Source organism: Prionailurus bengalensis, chromosome X (assembly GCF_016509475.1).
Source record: "Prionailurus bengalensis isolate Pbe53 chromosome X, Fcat_Pben_1.1_paternal_pri, whole genome shotgun sequence".
Lineage (NCBI taxonomy): Eukaryota > Metazoa > Chordata > Mammalia > Carnivora > Felidae > Prionailurus > Prionailurus bengalensis.
In genome coordinates, this window is record NC_057361.1 from 61,994,100 (window position 1) to 62,015,840 (window position 21,741).

A 21,741-nucleotide genomic window follows, 5' to 3' on the forward strand; every position below is an offset into this window, starting at 1 on the left:
AATTCAAGTTCTCCATTATTATTTAGTTGAGGTCAGCAATGACTGTTCTAAACAACTTTAAACACTTTGCATTTCCAATGATTTATACCTTCTTTTAGGCTGAGAGGCTTTTCTTCATTCTGTCTGAAAAGGTCTTTTTTTGTAAATGGTGCACATACTGAGGGAAACTTTATTTGGGGCTTACTTAATGAGGGTATCTTGAAATATTTCTCTGAGGGTAATGTATAATTTAGGAGCAAGTGTGCCACTGTGTTCTTTTCTCAGGATCATTGCATTCTTTTTTTCAGGTGACATGCATCTGGAGAATAATAAACATAATTTTCAGTGTAAGAAAAAATAAACCAGAATTCATATCATCCTTAGTCACATAAGAAAAGTTCTTTTTCTTTTTACTTATCATGACAACAGAGGGAAAGACAAAAGATGTGAGGCTGAGCAGAGACCAAACATGATGAAGTGCCATTAGACTAGTCAGCTTTCTACCTAAAAACCATTGCTGGTAATTTCCTAACTCACATCCATGTAGGTGCATAAGAAATACTGAGCACAGGGTTGGGGGCTCTTCAGTAGATATGTTACAGAAGAGTCTACATAACACACATACCAATAAACCTGGGAGTGAATAAACTCTACTACAGCCCCATGAAATCATATGTATAGAAATTTCCATCAAAGTTGTCTGGAATTTTAAGCTTTGCCAACGTTGTTTAACAAAACTATAATATACAAAAGAAACAACAATTTTATGCATATGCTTTTAATAAAGGACATAGGAAGATAAAACTTAGTATTTGTGGATATTTCTGTAGCAAGACACGTGATTTAGAGAATACTGTATACAATAACTTTGAGCAGATTAGTGGAAAAAAAGGATTTGTAGCAAATTGGCAAGTTGAGCTTAACTGTTAGAGCCCCAGTGCCTTTCTTTTTCTGGCTCTCCAATATATTTCATATATTACCAAGACTAAGTACCAGCTTTCATGCTGTGTCTCTTTGCTGATTTATCCAGCAGGGTGACAGCAATTATTCCTTGAATACATCTTACCTTTTTTTTTTTTTTTTGCCTTTACTGTCATTCCCTACAAAAAATCTGTTTCCTGATATATTGCACTCATTGTCCATCTTAACTCATTCTGCTGATGGCCACATACCACTCTGCTACAAAGAACAAATGTAATAGTTTTAAACACTGCAGGACACAGTCCTAGCCCTTTTGGGAAAGCAAATAGTTGTTGGTTGCATGCTCTTAGGAGTCACCCATTCATTATTATATTACATAAAACCTGCATGCAAAAGACTACAACTTAATATGGTACATTACAGCAAAGGTTAAAGAAATGCAGATGTACCATGCCTCATAAACCATTTCCTACTGATTACATGGAACTCATAAATTTTCTAAGAACATAGGACTTGTGAAAGGGTTTAACAATCTTGTCTTTTGCACCAACTGAATATCATAGCTACTCTGGAAGTAGAAGTTTTAGAATGTATAAATGGAGTGTTCTTCACTTGAAGTGGCTGTTGGACTTTTTTCTAAAAGGAGAGGACAAAGAATCATTCCTTTAAAGTATTTGCACCTGATGACCAAGCAGCCTACTTTGAGGGAAGCATGTAGTGTGCGTATATGTGTGCACACATGTATGTAGTAGATATATATGTGTGATGAGAGGTAAAAGGGATAAGCTTTGCATGACTGTTACATTCCTATGAATTTAGACCATGTTACATTTCAGGTGCATGTCACAATAATGTACATTCAATATTCTTAAAACATACCTGCTTGGGATTGTGCTTAAATCTCCATTAACCTCAATGTCTACACTTTGTGCAATTTGGCATAAACATGGGGAAGCACATTCTTTTCTCTGGCAAAGACAGCCCTGAGATTGGGCTCTATGGGTGCCAGAGGAGATAATGGCACTGGCTGATGTCACATAGTGTGAAATATGTGAGTTACATGGGACCAATGTGGGAAAGAGACATATATAACATTTATATCACATAGAAAATAAGAGTTATTTAATTGCATACTTTTAGATGTTGGACAAAGTGGAAATTTTCTGAAATGTGATCCTGCCCTAATTTATCTCAGTGTTCTAAGCTGTTCCATGGTAATTGCAGTACTGGGAAGCCAAGTGAGTCTAACATTCACTGGACATGATAACTGAGTTCTGTCCCAGACAGCTATGTGCTTTTGGAGGCCACTTCATTTTTTTTTTGGCCTTAATTTTCCTAGATGTGCCATGGGTAAAATAATTTCTATTCCAAGGACATTGTTAGAATGAATTGAAGAACTTTAATAAAGTATTCTAAACTCTGCAAGAACAAGTCAGCAATGAGAGCATGGAAGAAAGAATGGAGCACACTGGTTAGGTTAGTTATGGTTCAAGTTTTCATCCCAGTCCTTCAATGAAAGACTTATATAAGAGCACTAGGGAGTTACATAGCACCTTTAGCAGTTTTAGGATCCTAATAATGAGTATCTTAATTTTGCAAATGTGGAATATGGGTACCAAAAAATTGGGGAATGAGATCCCACAGAGGTTATTTGACAGGGCCTCAAGGAAAACAAGCAACAGAGCCAGATCAAGATATACTAATTATTAGGTTGATCTCTCTGTCAATCAATAGTCAATCAATGAGGGGGAGTGCATATGTACGGTAGGCAATACTCAATGATCTATGGATAGGGGTATTATTAGAGTCTATAAGCTAGTGGAATAAAGGTGCTGAGATAGGAATAGGATTTATTTCTCCAAGCCCCCCTACTTAAAACTCTTATTTATTTGGCCCTTTGAAGATGGTTTAAGTCAGCTTTGCATTATAGCTCTCCTGAGCTTTACTCTTCCTTCCAGTACTTCCCTATAATTTCTTGATACTATCTTTTATGACCTGATTTCTATCAGTGCCAAACTCTGATACACTCTATGCATCAAAGAAATGGTCGATTCTTTCCTGACTTTGAATCATAGAAGCTACCCTGCCTAAACCTTGGCAGAAGATGATGGGAAAGAGAGAGACCTCTTCGAAGCCCACTGACTGTGGAGTAAATAATGGACTATCTTTAGAGAAAGGTGCATTACTATATCAATAAAAGGCAAGGTTTGTCCATCATAAGACCATGTGAATGGCCAAATAAACTTTCAAGAAAAACCTAAACAAGAGAGTGTTTTGGAGGAAGAAAGAAAGGGGGGAAAAGCTTCCCATACATGAGGTCATTGTGAAACCTAGTGTGTATAGTCTTCTAGGTTGCTTCTTAGCATCTGAGTTTGAGAAACATTCCCTGGCCCTAATAGATTTTGTCATGTATAGTATTCTTTCAAATGAAATGCTGGCCACAATCCATTTAATTTATGCTAAAAGTCTTACCTCGACCAAAATTACCTAGAGGATCTAAATGAACAAGTTTTTTTTTCTTTAAGTAGCTAAATTGCTCACCTTCTCACCTCCACTGGAGTTTGAACATCAAATGGTTTGTAGTAGGCAAATTTTCTTTTACTCAAAAAGGTTTTAGGGGGCATAATTTAGTAAACCTAATGTACTTATAGGAGCTTAACTCCTTGGTATCTGTAAGATGCCTCTAATTCCCACTAATCTCTGCAAGAGTTGGGACTTCTGTTGTCAGTAGCTGGGCACAAGAACACTGGCTGAGAAATGAAAACCATCAATGTTCTTAGGTATTATTATAAAGAAGCAGCATTAGTGTTCATACTCATTGATTTGGGCACTAGGACTAAAAGAAAGGTTGATTATAAATAAATGGGAAAATGAATGTAAGCTATCTTAATGGCTGAGCTACCACTGAAGCTACAACAAGGAAAAAAAAAGGAAAAAAAAGGAAAAGAAAGTATTGGCATATTACTATGGGTTATCATTGTCTGTACACTAACCCCTGCTGTGAAAACAAAGATCTTTAGTGCTAATCCTTAGGCTAATTTCAACTTTGAAGCCTTACCTTATGAACAGTTTTGTAATTAAACCTGAAAATTATCTTTAAGCCCCTAACAAAACCTATGGTCCATAACTTAGGGTTATGGTTTTTCTTTCATCATAAGAACAATTAATATAGGCAAAAAAAGCTAGGTATCAGAGAAAATAATAAAAGTAACTGGAGAATTTTACCAAAGCCTGACATTAAAAGTCTTTAAAACACTTATGTTTATTTAATAAAGTGGAGATCTGATCTTCTCTATTAGTTGTGGTGCTTTCAGGAACATTACACATTTATGACAGAGAACAGGCTTTGCATTGTTCAATTCCCAATTAAGGACCTTGATTATGGGGTGTTGAATCTGCCTCTTGAATTTTACATGCGTGATATACGGATGGTTTTCACAGCCCAGCAAATATTTAAATTGCTATTTAGGGAAAAACGCAGAGTTGAATAAAAACCTTGGATTTTTTAACCTTGATTTTCATAACACACAGCAGAATTTTGTGTAAATATGCTGCACATATGCATGCTTATAAATGCACAGGCACACAAGCAGCAAACATATCTGATTCCCCTCAATACCACAAAGACCCTATAAAGATAATTAACAGTCTTTCCAGGGGAGTGAAAGACTCCATGGAAGTCTTTTGAATTCCTCTTTACCCGACAAGAGAAATAACAAGAGTCTCTGGGAAGGTATATATGTTACATTCAGGTTTTTACAGATTGGGGAGGGGAAATGAAGAAAGAGAGGAAGACTGTCTTGAATTAATTGCTACCAGATCAATGGGTTCAGTTAGTAAATTAAATAGCTTGTAAAGTCCTGAAACATCTATCTGCACAGCAAATATTTGATGGAATGCTTTTAAATTGTGAAGCTTTCAATCCACAATGGTGACTTATTTTGAAGATTAAAATGGTTCCCAACATTGAATTCTGTAAGCCTCATGGGAGATGGAGGGTCCTGGGGATGAAAAAAAGAAATTCACAGGTGAGCTGAACAACTGTAAATATCTACATGGTAATATCCATTGAGAATATGCAATCATTAAAATTATGTTTATGAAACATATGGGTCAGCACCGAAAAATGTTAAGTGAAAAGAGCAGGATGAAAAATCATATAATAATGTAATAATTATTTTTAACCCAAAAGTTGTACCTGGAAAAAAAGACTGAGAAAATATACTAGATTGTTCAAAGTGGTGGGTTCATGGGTAATTTATTTTTATTTTCATTACTTTCTACTTGTATTTTCCACATTTTCTCAAGTAAATATATAACTGATGACACAAAAATGTGTTTTTTTTTGAAATTCACATGAAAATAAGCTTTGAAAGTGGACAATTCTGAATCTGAACTCTAGCTTTGAAACTCGTTATCTCTGTGACTCTGGACAAATAACATAAATGGACCTTAGTTTCTTCATCTGTAAAATCAACACAATAAAATCTACCTAACAAAGTCTGGCATATAGTAGGCACTGAAGTAACTATTGTTAGTATAAGGTTCCTGAAGTAGCTATTATTAGTATAAGATTTCTGGAAAACAAGCCATATATTTTAAGAGTTTTAAAATTAAGTTCATACCAGTAGTTTTGCTTCTAAGATTCTATTCTAAGAAAATGATTATAAATGAGAAAAAAGATTAACGTTCAATGAAATATTGATGGCTTTATTCATAATAGTGAAAAATCATAAAATCTTAATGTTGGAAAGCATAAAATTGATTAAATAAATAATAACTTGATATAATGGGAAGTTACTTTTGACATTAATGAAAAACGAAGAATTCAAAACTCACAGTATGATCTCAATGTTTAAAAAATTCATTCGTAGAAAATACTGCAAGAGATACAACAAAATGTTTACATGACTTATCTTTAGGTGGTGGAATTATAGGTGATTTTAATTTTCTTCATAGTTTTTTCTCTTTTTGTTGTAAATATGCTTAATAAACTTTTTTTAATGTTTATTTTTGAGAGACAGAGTGTTTTCGGGGGAGGAGCAGAGAGAGAAGGGAACACAGAACCTGAAGCAGGCTCCAGGCTCCAAGCTGTCAGCACAGAGCCCCAGGCGGGGCTGGAACTCACGAACCGTGAGATCCTGACCTAAGCCAAAGCTGGAAGCTTAACTGACTAAGCTACCCAGGCACCCATAAAATTAATTGTAATGAGTTTTTAATATAAAAGCAATTCCTATTCATCATAGAATAATTGGAAAATATAGAAAATAAAGAAAAACAAGGACCTATAATCTCAGAGCCTGTTTTTCATTCTCCCTCCTTATCATTCATTCTACAGATATTTATTGAATACTTAATATGTGCCAGGGACTGTTTTAGGGACTGGCACTAAAATGTGAACAAGACATAGTCCTTGCCCTCAAGGAGCTTACAATCTAGTGTGGAAGACAGACAAGTAAGTAGATTATTACAACACAGAATAAAAGTGTTCTCATAGTGTTATTATGGTAGCATCCAGAAGGGACATAGAACTTAGCTATGTAGGTCAGTGACATACCCTGAGTAAATGGTGTGGAAGCTGAAACCTGAAAAAATAAATATTATATAGGCAGATGAGGAGACTGGAGTGGGGAAGGGGGGAGGCTGCTGAGAAAGCATTCCAATAATGGAATGTTTGGAGTTGAAAATTATGGAAGGAACCTTGAGAGATGAACAGTGGCCAGATCATGGAAGGGTTTGTAAACTGTGTTAAGGAGTTCACACTGTGCTGAGGCCAATGAAAGAGTCATTACACAAAGTTTTTACATCATTCCAGTTGCAATATGGAGAATGGATTGGATGAGGGGCAAGACTGGAGGTGGGGAAACAAATTAAGAGGCTACTGCAGCAACACAGGTGGACACATGATCTGGGGTCATGGTAATCAGGATAGAGGAAAATGCACAGCTTCCAGAAATATTTAGGAAACACAGTCAACATACCTTGGTGATTAATTGGATGTGGGTAGGAGATGGAGTGGGAACAAAACAGGAAATAGGTTTTTGGGTGGGTGAAGTTGAAAAGCACTTGGTTATTCAGGTCTGGAGTTCAGGAAAGAATCCTGGGTGAGAAACATAGTAATTATGTGTTTGTGAGTGTGTACATACAGTGTGTATATATGCATATATCTTTATATATCTATAGATATATAGATATTTTTTAACCTTGATTTTCACAACACTATGTGCCAGGCACTGTCTTAAGGACTGGCACTAAAATGTGAACAATACATAGTCCTTGCCCTCAAGCAGCTTACAATCTTGTGTGGGAGACGCTATCTATCTATCTATAGATATATATAATATACACACACTCTTTAGCCAGAGAATGGATAGATTTCCTAAGGAATGAGTATATTAATGTGATGGTCAGGAAAAAAAAATAGCCAAGTTTGGAAGATATTATTTTAAGAAGCAGACCTTTGGTGGTAGTGGGAAAGGAAAGAAGGTACAGGAAGTTGAGAGAAGTATAACAGAAGTTTGTTTTTTTGCTTTATTTTTTTAATTTTTAAATTTAAATAAAGTAAAATGAACTTTGGTTTGGTGTACTGTGAGCTTTTATACATGTGTAGAATCTTGTAACCACCATCTAAGATAGAATACAGCTGTTATATTCATATACAAATTTTGAGTGAACACAGGTTTTATTATTCTAGAGGAAATATTCAAGAGTGGGATTACTGGGTCATATGGTAAAAGTATATTTAAATTTATAAGAAACTTTATAACAAACTGCCAAACTGTTTTCCAGAGTGCCTGAGATATTGTGCATTCCCACCAGAAATATATGAGAATTCCAATTGTTCTGCATTCTTGTCAATACTTAGAATTATCACCATTAAAAAAAATTGTTTTACCCATTCCAGAATGAGTGTAAAGGAATCTCCTCATACTTTTAATCTGCATTTTCCTCATGGCTAGTGATATTGAGCATCTTTTCTTGTACTCATTTCCACTTTTTTGGTGAAGCATCCATTCAAACCTTTTGCCCATTTTTATTACGTTTTTTTTTTTTTTTATCTTTGAGCTGTTAGAGCACTTTAGATATTCTGGATATAAGTCCTTTATCAGATGCATGTTTTGCAAATACTTTCTCCCAGCCAGTGGCTTATCTTTTTATTCTCTTAACAGTGTTCTTTTGAGAAAACATTTAAAATTTTGTTCAAGTATAATTTGTACATTTTTATTTTATGTGTTTTACTTTTGATGTCATATATAAGAACTTTGCCTAACTCAAAGTGACAAAGATTTTCTCCTATGTTCTAAGAGTTTTATAGTCTTACATCTGACATTAGGTATAGGATCTATTTTTGAGTTAATTTTTTATATGTTGTGAAGCATACATGTCGTAGTGATGTCCAGATGTTCTAGCACCATTTATTGAAAAACTGTATTTTCTCCAGTGAATTATGGTTACATCTTTGTGTAAAAACCAATAGATCACCTTTATGTGGGTCTATCTCAGAATTTTACTTTTTATTTTGTTCCATTGGTTTATGGGTCTATCCTTTTGCCAATACCACATCATCTTGACTACTGTAGAATTATAGTATATCTTAAAATTGGACAGATTTTTGTCTTCTGACTTTGATTTTCTTTTTCAGAAAATTTTTGGCTATAGTAGTTCCCTTACTTTTCCATGTAAATTTTAGAATCAGCTTGTCTATACTTACAAAAATTCTGCTACATTTTTAATTGGGATTGCATTAAACCTGTCTACAAATTTGGGGACCACTGAAATCTTAACTATACTGAGTATTCTGACCCATGATCATAGTATGTCTCTTCATTTATTTAGGACTTCTTTGGTTTTTTTCATCAGTATTTTGTAGGTTTCAGCATACAGATCTTGTATATTATTTGTTAGATTGACATCTAGCTCTTTAAGTTTTGGAGTTATTGTAAGTGGTATTGTGTTTTTAATTTTGGTTTCCCAATTGTGCATTGCTAGTATATAGAAACACAACAGGTGTTTGTGTTGATCTTGTGTGTTGTAAACTTGCTAAACTCACTTATTTAGTTCTCAGAGTTTTTGTAGATTCTTTGAATTATCTATGTAGACAATCATGTCATCTGTAAATCAGGATAGTTTTATTTTTCTTTTCCAGAGTGGCCTTATATCTTTTTCTAGCCTTATTGCATGTGTTAGGACTTTCATTATGATACGGGATAGCATTGATATGAGAGACTGAATGAAGTTGTGGTTAATAAAGGAAAGAACTACTGGTAAGTAGGTAAGTAGTGACGATTTTTCAAGCAAGCTTAGGCTGGAGACCACAAATAATTTCAGTTGTGTTATTTGTAATAAGTTGCAATCAATATTTATAATCGGTTTTGTTATTTTTGTAGTTCTCAGCAGCCTGACTATAGGAATTGAGAAGGCAGACAGATTGAATCTGGATTTTTTTTTTTCTGGCTGAGGCAATGCAGATAGGGAGATAAGAATATTGGCAAGAAATACCATTTGCAACAACTTGGTTGGGCCTAGAGGGTATGATGCTAAGTGAAATAAGTCAGACAGGAAAGACAAATACCATATGATTTCACCATATGTGGAATTTAAGAAACAACAAAATGAACAAAGAAGATGAACAAAAAAACCCAGACTCTTAAAGACAAAGAACAAATAAGTGGTTGCCAGAGGGAAGGTTGTCTTAATGAGCACAACTTATCTTAATGAGCACTGAGTAATATATACAATTGTATCATACACCTGAAATAGTATAATACTGTACTTGAACTATACTTCAAAAAATATATTGGCAACAGAAAAGTTGAAGCTCTATCCAGTCAAAGCAAGATAGAGAAAGGAGTAACAATCTAAAATTTTAATTTTTACTTATGTTATATTTTCTTTCAGTGTTTTTCTACATACATAGATACACTTTAATACTGAAAAGTTTTAAATTAAAATTTAAAATGTAATTTTATAATGTTTTCAAGGTTCATCCATGTTATAGCATCTATTCTTTTGGTTGCCAAATAGTATTCCATTGCATGGATATACCACATTTTATTACCTATTTATCAGCAGATAGACACTAGGGTTGTTTTCACTTCTTGGCCATTATGAATAGCTGCTGTGAACATTCATGTAGAAGTTTTTGTGTGGACTATGCTTTCATTTCTCTTTGTTTTTATACAAGGACTGGAATTTCTGGGCCATATGGTATTTTTATGTTTAAGATTTTGAAGAATTGTCAAACTGTTTTCCGAAGTGATTGACCTGTTTTATGTTCCAACCAGCAGTGTATGAGGGTTGTGATTTTTCCACATAAATGTCAACAATATTATGTGTCTTTTGGATCCTAGTGGATATTAAGTGCTGTATTGTGGTTTTGATTTGCATTCCTCTAATGGCTAGTGATGTTAAGCATCTTTTCATGTGCTTATTTCATATGATTATTTACTTATGGAGAAATGTCTACTCAGATCCTTTATCATTTTTTTTAAATTTATTTTTATTTATATTATAGAATTGTAAATGTTCTTTATAGATCCTGCATACAAGTCTCTTATCAGATATTTGATTTGTAAATATTTTTTCACCAAAGGCCACATATATAATTCCATGAAATCATGAAATCTATAGAGACTGAAAGGTAGATTAGTGGTTACTTAGAAGGAGTGAAGGGATGGGGAGTGACTGCTACAGGGTATGGGGTTTCTATATATTCTAAATTAATTGAGGTGATGGTTGTGCAACTCTATGAATATCCTAAAAACCACTGAATTGTACATTTAAAGTGGTCAAATTATATGGTATTGTGAATTATATCTCAACAAAGATGATAAAAAATGTACTTTTGGTATTTGACAGAAGAAGATGGTGGCGTAGGAGGACACTGGCTCACCACGTCCTGCTGACCACTTAGATTCCACTCACATCTGCCTACATACCCCAGAAAACTGCCAGAAGACTAGCAGAATGGACTCTCTGGAGCAAGCATAGACAAGAGGCCCACGGAAGAGGGTAGGAAGGGCAGAGAGGCAGTGCACAGTACACAGACTCGCGGGAGGGAGCTGGAGTGGTGGAGGGGCAGCCAGCCCACCCGGCAAGGCAGAGCCCTCGAGTCTGGCTTCCAAAAGTGGAGACGCCAGATGGAGTGTGTTCTGAGAGCCAGTGGGACTTAACATCTGGAATGGTATAAGTCAACAGCTCTGCTCCAAGAGCGGGAGGGCTAGAGGACAATGGGAGGGAGAGTTGTTGAGCCCCGGAGGACAGAGCTCAGCTTGGCGGGAAACAAAGGTGCTCTCCAGCACCATCTCCCTCGCCCATCCCCCAGCCAAAATCCCAAAGGGAACCAGTTCCCATCAGCCAACTTGCTTGCACTGCGCAAACACCCAATGCTCTGATTCTGTGGATCCATTCCTTCGATGGGTCTGCCTCCCTCTCCATGGTGCAGGGACCCTCACAAAGCGGACCACTGAAGGTAAAGCGAGCTAAGTCTGCTCCTCCTGTCCCTGTGCAACTTGCGGATCCACCCCAGCTAATACGCCAGATCCCAGTGAAGCAGCATCACAAGCCTGGCAGTGTGCAAGAAGGCCAGACAGGGGCCACACCACTCCACAGTGAGTCCTGCCCCTGGGAGAGGGGAAAATAAGGTACACACCAGTCTGACTGTGGCCCCAGCGGTGGGCTGGGGGCAGACATCAGGTCTGACTGTGGCCTGCCCACCAACGCAAGTTACTCCAGACAGCACAGAGGAAGAGCCCTGCAGTTCCGCACCACTCCAGGGACTATCCGAAATGACAAAACGGAAGAATTCTCCTCAAAAGAAACTTCAGGAAGTAGCGACAGCTAATGAACTGATCAAAAATGATTTAAGCAATATAAAAGAAAATGAATTTAAAATAATAGTCATAAAATTAATTGCTGGGCTTGAAAAAAGTATAGAGGACAGCAGAGAATCTATTAGTACAGAGATCAAGAGACTATGAAACAATCAGGAGTAGCTAAAAAATGCTATAAATGAGCTACAAAATAAATGGGGGCGACCACAGCTCAGATTGAAGAGGCAGAGGAGAGAATAGGTGAACTAGAAGATAAAATTATGGAAAAAGAGGAATCTGAGAAAGAGAGATACAAAAATACAGGAGAATGAGGGGAGAATTAGAGAACTAAGTAACACAATTAAACATAATAATATACACATAATTGGGATTCCACAAGACGAAGACAAAGGGAAAGGTGCTGAAGGTATACTTGAAGAAATAATAGCTAAGAACTTCCCTGATCTGGGGAAGGAAAAAGGCATTGAAATCCAAGAGGCACAGAGAACTCCCTTCAGACGTAACTTGAATCAATCTTCTGCACGACATATCATAGTCAAACTGGCAAAATACAAGGATGAAGAGAAAATTCTGAAAGCAGCTAGAGATAAATGTTCTCTAACATATAAAGGGAGACTTGTAAGACTCGTGACCGATCTCTCTACTGAAACTTGGCAGGCCAGAAAGGAATGGCAGGAGATCTTCAATGTGATAAACAGAAAAAATATGCAGCCAAGAATCCTTTATCCAGCAAGTCTGTCATTCAGAATAGAAGGAGAGATAAATTTCTTCCCAAACAAAAACTGAAGGAATTCGTCACCACTAAACCAGCCCTACAAGAGATCCTAAGGGGGATCCTGTGAGACAAAGTACCAGAGACATCGCTACAAGCATGAAACCTATGGACATCACAATGACTCTAAACCCATATCTTTCTATAATAACACTGAATGTAAATGGACTAAATGTGCCAACCAAAAGACATAGGGTATCAGAATGGATAAAGAAATAAGACCCATCTATTTGCTGTCTACAAGAGACTCATTTTTGACCTGAGAACACCTTCAGATGGAGAGTGAGGGGATGGAGAACTATTTATCATGCTACTGGAACTCAAAAGAAAGCTGGAGTAGTCATACTTATATCAGACAAACTAGACTTTAAATGAAAGTCTGAAACAAGAGATGAAGAAGGGCATTATATAATAATCACAGGGTCTATCCATCAGGAAGAGCTAACAATTATAAATGTCTATGTGCTGAGTACAGGAGCCCCCAAATACATAAAACAATTACTCACAAACATAAGCAACCTTATTGATAAGAATGTGGTCATTGCAGGGGACTTTAATACTCCACTTACAACAATGGATAGATCATTGAGACACAGGATCAATAAAGAAACAAGGGCCCTGAATGATACATTGGATCAGATGGACTTGACACATATATTTAGAACTCTGCATCCCAAAGCAACAGAATATACTTTCTTCTCGAGTACACATGGAACATTCTCCAAGATAGATCACATACTGGGTCACAAAACAGCCCTTCATAAGTATACAAGAATTGAAATCATACCATGCATACTTTCAGACCACAATGCTATGAAGCTTGAAATCAACCACAGGAAAAAGTCTGGAAAACCTCCAAAAGCATGGAGGTTAAAGAACATCCTACTAAATACTGATGGGTCAACCAGGCAATTAGAGAAGAAATTAAAAAATATATGGAAACAAACAAAAATGAAAATACAACAATCCAAATGCTTTGGGATGCAGCGAAGGCAGTCCTGAGAGGAAAATACATTGCAATCCAGGCCTATCTCAAGAAACAAGAAAAATCTCAAATATAAGATCTAACAGCACACCTAAAGGAAATAGAAGCAGAACAGCAAAAACACCCCAAACCCAGCAGAAGAAGAGAAATAATAAAGATCAGAGCAGAAATAAACAATATAGAATCTAAAAAACTGTACAGTAGATCAATGAAACCAAGAGATGGTTTTTTGAAAAAAATAAACACAATTGATAAACCTCTTGCCAGGCGTCTCAAAAAGAAAAGGAAGATGGCCCAAATAGGTAAAATCATGAATGAAAATGGAATTATTACAACCAATCCCTCAGAGATACAAGCAATTATCAGGGAATACTATGAAAAATTATATGCCAACAAACTGGACAACCTGGAAGAAATGGACACCCTATTTCTTAATTCCTAACACCCACACACTTCCAAAACTCCCACAGGAAGAAATAGAAAGCTTGAACAGACCCATAACCAGCGAAGAAATTGAATCAGTTATCAAAAATCTCCCAAAAAATAAGATCCAGGACCAGATGGCTTCCCACGGGAATTCTACCAGACATTTAGAGCAGAGATAATACCTATCCTTCTCAAGCTGTTCCAAAAAATAGAATTGGAGGGAAAACTTCCAGACTCATTGCATGAAGCTATCATTACTTTGATTCCTAAAGCAGACAGAGACCCAGGAAAAAAAGAGAACTACAGGCCAATATCCCTGATGAATATGGATGCAAAAATTCTCAATAAGATACTAGCAAATCGAATTCAACAGCATATAGAACGCATTATTCACCATGATCAAGTGGGATTCATTCCTGGGATGCAGGGCTGGTTCAACATTTGCAAATCAATCAATGTGATACATCACATTAATAAAAGAAAAGAACCATATGATCCTGTCAATCGATGCAGAAAAAGCATTTGACAAAATTCAGCATCCATTCTTAATAAAAACCCTTGAGAAAGTCTGGATAGAAGGAACCTACTTAAACATCATCAAAGACATTTATGAAAAGCCCACAGCTAACATCATCCTCAATGGGGAAAAACTGAGAGCTTTCCCCCTGAGATCAGGAACATGACAGGGATGCCCACTCTCACCGCCGTTGTTTAACAGTGTTGGAAGTGCTAGCATCAGCAATCAGACAACAAAAGGAAATCAAAGGCATCAAAATTGGCAAAGAGGAAGTCAAGCTTTCGCTTTTTGCAGATGACATGATATTATACATGGAAAATTCGATAGACTCCACCAAAAGTCTGCTAGAACTGATACATGAATTCAGCAAAGTCGCATGATACAAAATCAATGTACAGAAATCAGTTGCATTCTTATACACTAATAATGGAGCAACAGAAAGACAAATAAGGATACTGATCCCATTCACAATTGCACTAAGAAGCATAAAATACCTAGGAATAAACCTAACTAAAGACGTAAAAGATCTGTATGCTGAAAACTATAGAAGGCTTATGAAGGTAATTGAAGAATATATAAAGAAATGGAAAGACATTCCCTGCTCATGGATTGGAAGAATACATATTGTCAAAATGTCAATACTACCCAAAGCTATCTACACATTCAATGCAATCCCAATCAAAATTACACCAGCATTCTTCTCGAAGCTAGAACAAGCAATCCTAAAATTCATATGGAACCACAAAAGGCCCCGAATAGCCAAAGTAATTTTGAAGAAGAAGACCAAAGCAGGAGGCATCACAATCCCAGACTTTAGCCTCTACTACAAAGCTGTAATCATCAAGACAGCATGGTATTGGCACAAAAACAGACACATAGACCAATGAATGGAATAGGAATCCCAGAATTAGACCCACAAAAGTATGGCCAACTAATCTTTGACAAAGCAGGAAAGAGTATCCAATGGAAAAAAGACAGTCTCTTTAACAAATGGTGCTGGGAGAACTAGACAGCAACATGCAGAAGGTTGAAACTAGACCACTTTCTCACACCATTCACAAAAATGAACTCAAAATGGATAAAGGACCTGAATGTGAGACAGGAAACCATCAAAATCCTAGAGGAGAAAGTAGGGAGAAATCTCTCTGACCTCAGCCACAGCATTTCTTACTTGACATATCTCCAATGGCAAGGGAATTAAAAGCAAAAATGAACTATTAGGACCTCATGAAGATAAAAACTTCTGCACAGCAAAGGAAACAATCAACAAAACTAAAAGACAACCGACAGAAAGGGAAAAGACATTTCCAAATGACATATCAGGCAAAGGGCCAGTATCCACAATCTATAAAGAACTCACCAAACTCCACACCCGAAAAACAAAGAACCCAGTGAAGAAATGGGCAAAAAACATGAATAGACACTTCTCTAAAGAAGACATCCAGATGGCCAACAGGCACATGAAAAGATGCTCAACGTCGCTCCTCATCAGGGAAATACAAATCAAAACCACACTCAGATATCATCTCACGCCAGTCAGAGTAGCTAAAATGAACAAATCAGGAGACTCTAGATGCTGGAGAGGATGTGGAGAAACGGGAACCCTCTTGCACTGTTGGTGGGAATGCAAACTGGTGCAGCCACTCTGGAAAACAGTGTGGAAGTTCCTCAAAAAATATAAAATAGATCTACCCTATGACCCAGCAATAGCACTGCTAGGAATTTAACCAAGGGATACAGGAGTGCTGATGCATAGGGGCAATTGTACTGCAATGTTTATAGCAGCACTCTCAACAATAGCCAAATTATGGAAAGAGCCTAAATGTCCATCCACTGACGAATGGATAAAAAAATTGTGGTTTATATACACAATGGAATACTATGTGGCAATGAGAAAGAATGAAATATGGCCTTTTGTAGCAACGTGGATGGAACTGGAGAGTGTGATGCCAAGTGAAATAAGTCATACAGAGAAAGACAGATACCATATGTTTTCACTCTTATGTGGATCCTGGGAAACTTAACAGAAGTCCAGGGGGGAGTGGAAGGAAGAAAAAAGAGGTTATAGAGGGAGAGAGCCAAAGCATAAGAGACTCTTAAAAACTGAGAACAACTGAGGGTAGATGGGGGGTAGGAGGGAGGGGAGGGTGGGTGATGGGTATTGAGGAGGGCACCTTTTGGGATGAGCACTGGGTGTTGTATGGAAACTAATTTGACAATAAATTTGATATTCAAAAAATAAAAACAAAACAAAACAAAACAAATATACTGTTAAAATTAAACTGCACTCATACAACTTTTTAACATAACTCTATTATTCTTTAAAATTACTTTTAATGGTACAAACTATTTCATCATAATAATGTAGCAATTTATTTCACTAGTCCTCTATTGGTAGATATTTCATTTTGTTTCCAATTTTCTGATATTATGATATCATAATGAATAGTTGTGCAGATCACTGATAATTTCATTAAAATACATTCATAAAAATTTATTATGAGATATAATTGTATGAAAATATTATGGTTTTTATGTATGTTGTTAAATTGCCATAAAAATGACATATGACTTTATACTTACATCAGCAGCACATAAAAGTACTTGTTTCAACATGTCTTTACGAATACTGGGTACTATAATAATTAAAAGTGGCTGCTTTAGTAGACAAAAATTGATATTTTGTGGTATTTAATTTATATTTCTAGTAAAGCTGGACAATTTTTATGTTTATTCTTCATTTTAACTTTTATTTGATGATTGCATTGTTTATCCATTTTCTAATGGTTGTATTTTCTTCCTTTCTTATTTGCAAGATTTTTGTAAGTTAAGGTTGTTAAATTTTGTGTGTTATATGTTTTGCAAATATTTCTACAAGTTTGTCTTTTCATTTTGAAGGAAATATTTAGAATCAGTGCTTTTTCTGTAAAAATGTTGCAACAATTTTTTTAATCTACAAAAATTTGAGCCCAAATTAAAAAATATGTTAGCATTTGTTAATTTTAAGTTGTAAATAAATGGGTATTTACTTCAACTTAAAAAAATTTGTGGAGATAGAGTGCTATGCACATGAATTCTATGTAATGTCTACAGAAAGGGAGACACTTTATAAGGGTTATTAGTCGAGCTTTATAAATTATATATAGAACTTCTACTTAATGTGAATAATACAAGAGTGAAGCTTTTAACATCTTGTTCACCAGAGCAAGAACTTATTTCTTTTCTAGTACTGCTTGCAAGACTGCCTCTTAGCAGTCCAAGTAACACTCTATGTGCCTCCTTCAGAATACTGACCTGAGAGATGCAGGAAATATGTAAACTTCTATGTTTCTGTTTCCACAGCAAGAGATGATGAAACTTCTGGATAATCTGTAAGATTGAAAAGTGAAGGTGATCAAATGACCCTTTCTCTTGTATGGGTGAGTATTCATTCACCAGTATATTTCCTTTTGTTTAATCCCCGGAGACAGCAGACATCTACCGATCTTTAAGGACTGGTGTGTTATACCACAGCATTTGTAACCAGTTGAGATATTCACATTCTAAAAGTAGTCAGGCTGATGTACAATAAAATAAGATTATTTTATTTATAAGCATTATCTGATCTATAATACTGGCAGGTATTTGACTTAGATAGCTGTGATGGCAACTCAACATCATCCAGCTTTAATGGGATGCTTTGAGTCTTGCTACTCACAAAATTACCCTATCTCGTGTTTTTACACTGTACATAATTGAAATAACTATTAAAGTACTTTCAGTGTTGCTGTGTTTCTAAAAAGGAATGGGGTATCTAGAAAATAAGAGGCTTTGGAATTAACAAGCAATGTCATTTATGGTACAAATATTTGGGTTTTTTTTCCTAACCCGAGCATTTTGGGGGAGTAGAGTACACTCCGAATCAGCTTGCTTAATGTACAGATAATCACTTTATTTATACTTCTTGCATAATAATGTACCTGGCAGTTTGAGATTTAAAAGTGTTGAAAGGGAGAAAGGAAAATGGCAGCAGAATAGGAGGACCCTAGGCATGTCTTGTCCCATGAACACAACTAGATAACTAGCAAATCATCCTAAATACACCAGAAATAGAATTGAAGACTGACAGAACAACTACACAACTAAAGGGAGAGAAGGGGACACATGGAAGAAGGTAGAAAATGGGAAGACATGGTTCAGGGGAGAAACAGATCATAGTTGCTGCAGAGAAGAGGGAACCATGGTTGTGGAGAAGGGTGAGAGGGAGAAAAGCACACAGGGATATGCACAAAGAGAATGTTTCCCCAAAACCATTGACTTGGAAAAGGAGAGGGGCTGAATTTCATGAGTTCTTGCAAACAGCAGAGCTTAAACCTTCGTGGTTTAAAGATCAGCAGCTTGGCCTAGGCAAAGCCCGGAGGGTACTGTGTTGCTTTTGGAGAGAAGGCAGGCAAACAACCCAGGGGTAGATACTATGGAAACAAAGATCTGAAGAATGGGGCATACAGGGGTAATATTATTCAATCTTCTAAGAGCACATCTCTGAGAGGCAGCATTCACAGAGATGCCTGTCCAGGAACAAAGGAGCTGGCTGGCATCATTTATCTCCCCCACCCCTCAGCATAAGTACAGAGCCACCTGCAGGAAACAGAGCAGTGCTGACGTTGGCTGCCAACTTGCTTACACCAAGCCCCATACCCCTGCACACTGGTGGGACTGCACTTCTCAGTCACGTTTGCCTCAATCCCAGCACAGCTGGCCCCTCCCCCAGAAGACCACCACAAACCCCAACCCAGAATATATCTCCAGACCAGAGTTCTGCAGGGCCTCAGTTTTGGTGGAAGTGGTGTCAGATCTCATTTCACAAGCAGACCAGAGCACATCTAGTTAAAATTCGCCTCATTTAGGACAGGGACCAAATATTGCCCACTGCAGGAAAGGAGAGCCTCCACAGACGACTGGCCTGAAGGATAGAGCAGCCAAAACACAACAGTAGAGTGCATGAAGCACACACCAGAGACACTTCCTGAGCATCAGGCAATGGGCACTACATGACCTCCTCATCATAAAGCCATTATATTCAGGACAAGGAGAAATAACTGGCTTTTCTACACACACATATAGGCAGAGACTGAGACAAAATAGAAGGACAGGGGAATCTATCATAAATGAAAGAAGAAGATAAGGCCACAGCCAGAGATCTAAGTGAAACAGATATAGGTAACATGCCTGCTGGAGAATTTAAAGCAATGATCATAAGAATACTCACTGGGCTTGAGAAAAGGATGAAGACATTAGGGAATCCATTACCACAGAGATAAAAGAATTAAAAAACAATCAGAAATGAAGAATGCAATAAATAAGATCGGAAACAGGCTTAATGCAATAGAGAGCGGCCTACAAGAAGCAGAGGGTTACTCAGTGACCTAGAAGACAAAAAATGGAAAATAATGAAGCTGCACAAAAGGAAAAAGACTTATGCACCATAAGAATAGACTTAGAGAACTCAGTGACTCCATCAAATGTAAAAACACTGATATCATAGGAGTCCGAGAAGAAGGAGAGAAAAGAAGGCAGTAAATTTATTTTTAATAATAGCTGAAAATTTGCCCCATTTGGGGAAAGAAACAGACATTGAGATATAGGAGGCACAGAGAACACCCATACAAATCAACAATAACAAGTCAACACCATGACATATCATAATAAATTTTGCAAAATACACACAAAGAGAGGCAAGATGGCGGCTTAGGAGGAGGCTGCTGCTGATCACTTAGATTCCATCAACACCTGCCTAAATAACCCGCACGTCCTGCTGATCACTTAGATTCCATCTACACCTGCCTAAATAACCCAGAAAACTGCCAGAGGATTAGCAGAACGGAGTCGGTGGAACCAAACGCAGACGAGAGGCCCACGGAAGAGGGTAGGAAGGGCGGCGAGGCGGTGCGCGCTCCACGGACTGGCAGGAGGGAGCCGGGGCGGAGGGGCGGCTCGCCGGCCAAGCAGAGCCCCCGAGTCTGGCTAGCAAAAGCGGAGGGGCCTGACGGACTGTGTTCCCACAACAAGCGCGACGTAGCGTCTGGGAGGTCATAAGTTAACAGCTCTGCTCGGAAAGCGGGAAGGCTGGAGGACAAAGGGAGGGAGAGCTGCTGAGCCCCCTGACAACAGAGCTCAGTTTGGTGGGGAACAAAGGCGCTCGCCAGCGCCATCTCCCCCGCCCATCCCCCAGCCAAAATCCCAAAGAGAACCAGTTCCTGCCAGGGAACTTGCTCGCTCCCCGCAAACACCCAACTCTGTGCTTCTGCGGAGCCAAACCTCCGGCAGCGGATCTGACTCCCTCCTGCTGCCACAGGGCCCCTCCTGAAGTGGATCACCTAAGGAGAAGCGATATAAGCCTGCCCCTCCTGCCCCCGTGCACCTTGCCTACCCACCCCAGCTAATACGCCAGATCCCCAGCATCACAAGCCTGGCAGGGTGCAAGTAGCCCAGACGAGCCACACCACCCCACAGTGAATCCCGCCCCTAGGAGAGGGGAAGAGAAGGCACACACCAGTCTGACTGTGGCCCCAGCGGTGGGCTGGGGGCAGACATCAGGTCTGACTGCGGCCCCGCCCACCAACTCCAGTTATACACCACACCACAGGGGAAGGGCCCTGCAGGTCCTCACCATGCCAGGGACTATCCAAAATGACCAAGCGGAAGAATTCCCCTCAGAAGAATCTCCAGGAAATAACAACAGCTAATGAGCTGATCAAAAAGGACTTAAATAATATAACAGAAAGTGAATTTAGAATAATAGTCATAAAATTAATCTCTGGGATTGAAAACAGTATACAGGACAGCAGAGAATCTCTTGCTACAGAGATCAAGGGACTAAGGAACAGTCACGAGGAGCTGAAAAACGCTTTAAACGAAATGCATAACAAAATGGAAACCACCACAGCTCGGCTTGAAGAGGCAGAGGAGAGAATAGGTGAACTAGAAGATAAAGTTATGGAAAAAGAGGAAGCTGAGAAAAAGAGAGATAAAAAAATCCAGGAGTATGAGGGGAAAATTAGAGAACTAAGTGATACACTAAAAAGAAATAATATACGCATAATTGGTATCCCAGAGGAGGAAGAGAGAGGGAAAGGTGCTGAAGGGGTACTTGAAGAAATCATAGCTGAGAACTTCCCTGAACTGGGGAAGGAAAAAGGCATTGAAATCCAAGAGGCACAGAGAACTCCCTTCAGACATAACTTGAATCGATCTTCTGCACGACATATCATAGTGAAACTGGCAAAATACAAGGATAAAGAGAAAATTCTGAAAGCAGCAAGGGGTAAAC

General features: G+C 37.8%; 1 protein-coding gene across 2 annotated transcripts in view; it reads right to left on the reverse strand.

The window, feature by feature from the left end:
* Positions 1-741: 741 nt before the first annotated feature.
* The window catches only part of ZDHHC15 (zinc finger DHHC-type palmitoyltransferase 15), a 236,446-nt gene continuing 215,446 nt past the window's right edge, over positions 742-21,741 (reverse strand). The window contains exons 11-12 of one of the 2 annotated variants that reach the window (XM_043570663.1): positions 17,727-17,801; positions 742-4,901 (exon numbers count right to left, since the gene is read on the reverse strand). In XM_043570663.1, coding sequence (XP_043426598.1) covers positions 17,755-17,801 — 47 coding nt within the window. In that variant the 3' untranslated portion in view covers positions 742-4,901; positions 17,727-17,754. Of the gene's footprint in view, positions 4,902-6,788; positions 7,001-17,726; positions 17,802-21,741 lie in introns of those variants that run through there. The other variant, XM_043570664.1, reaches the window with a different exon arrangement.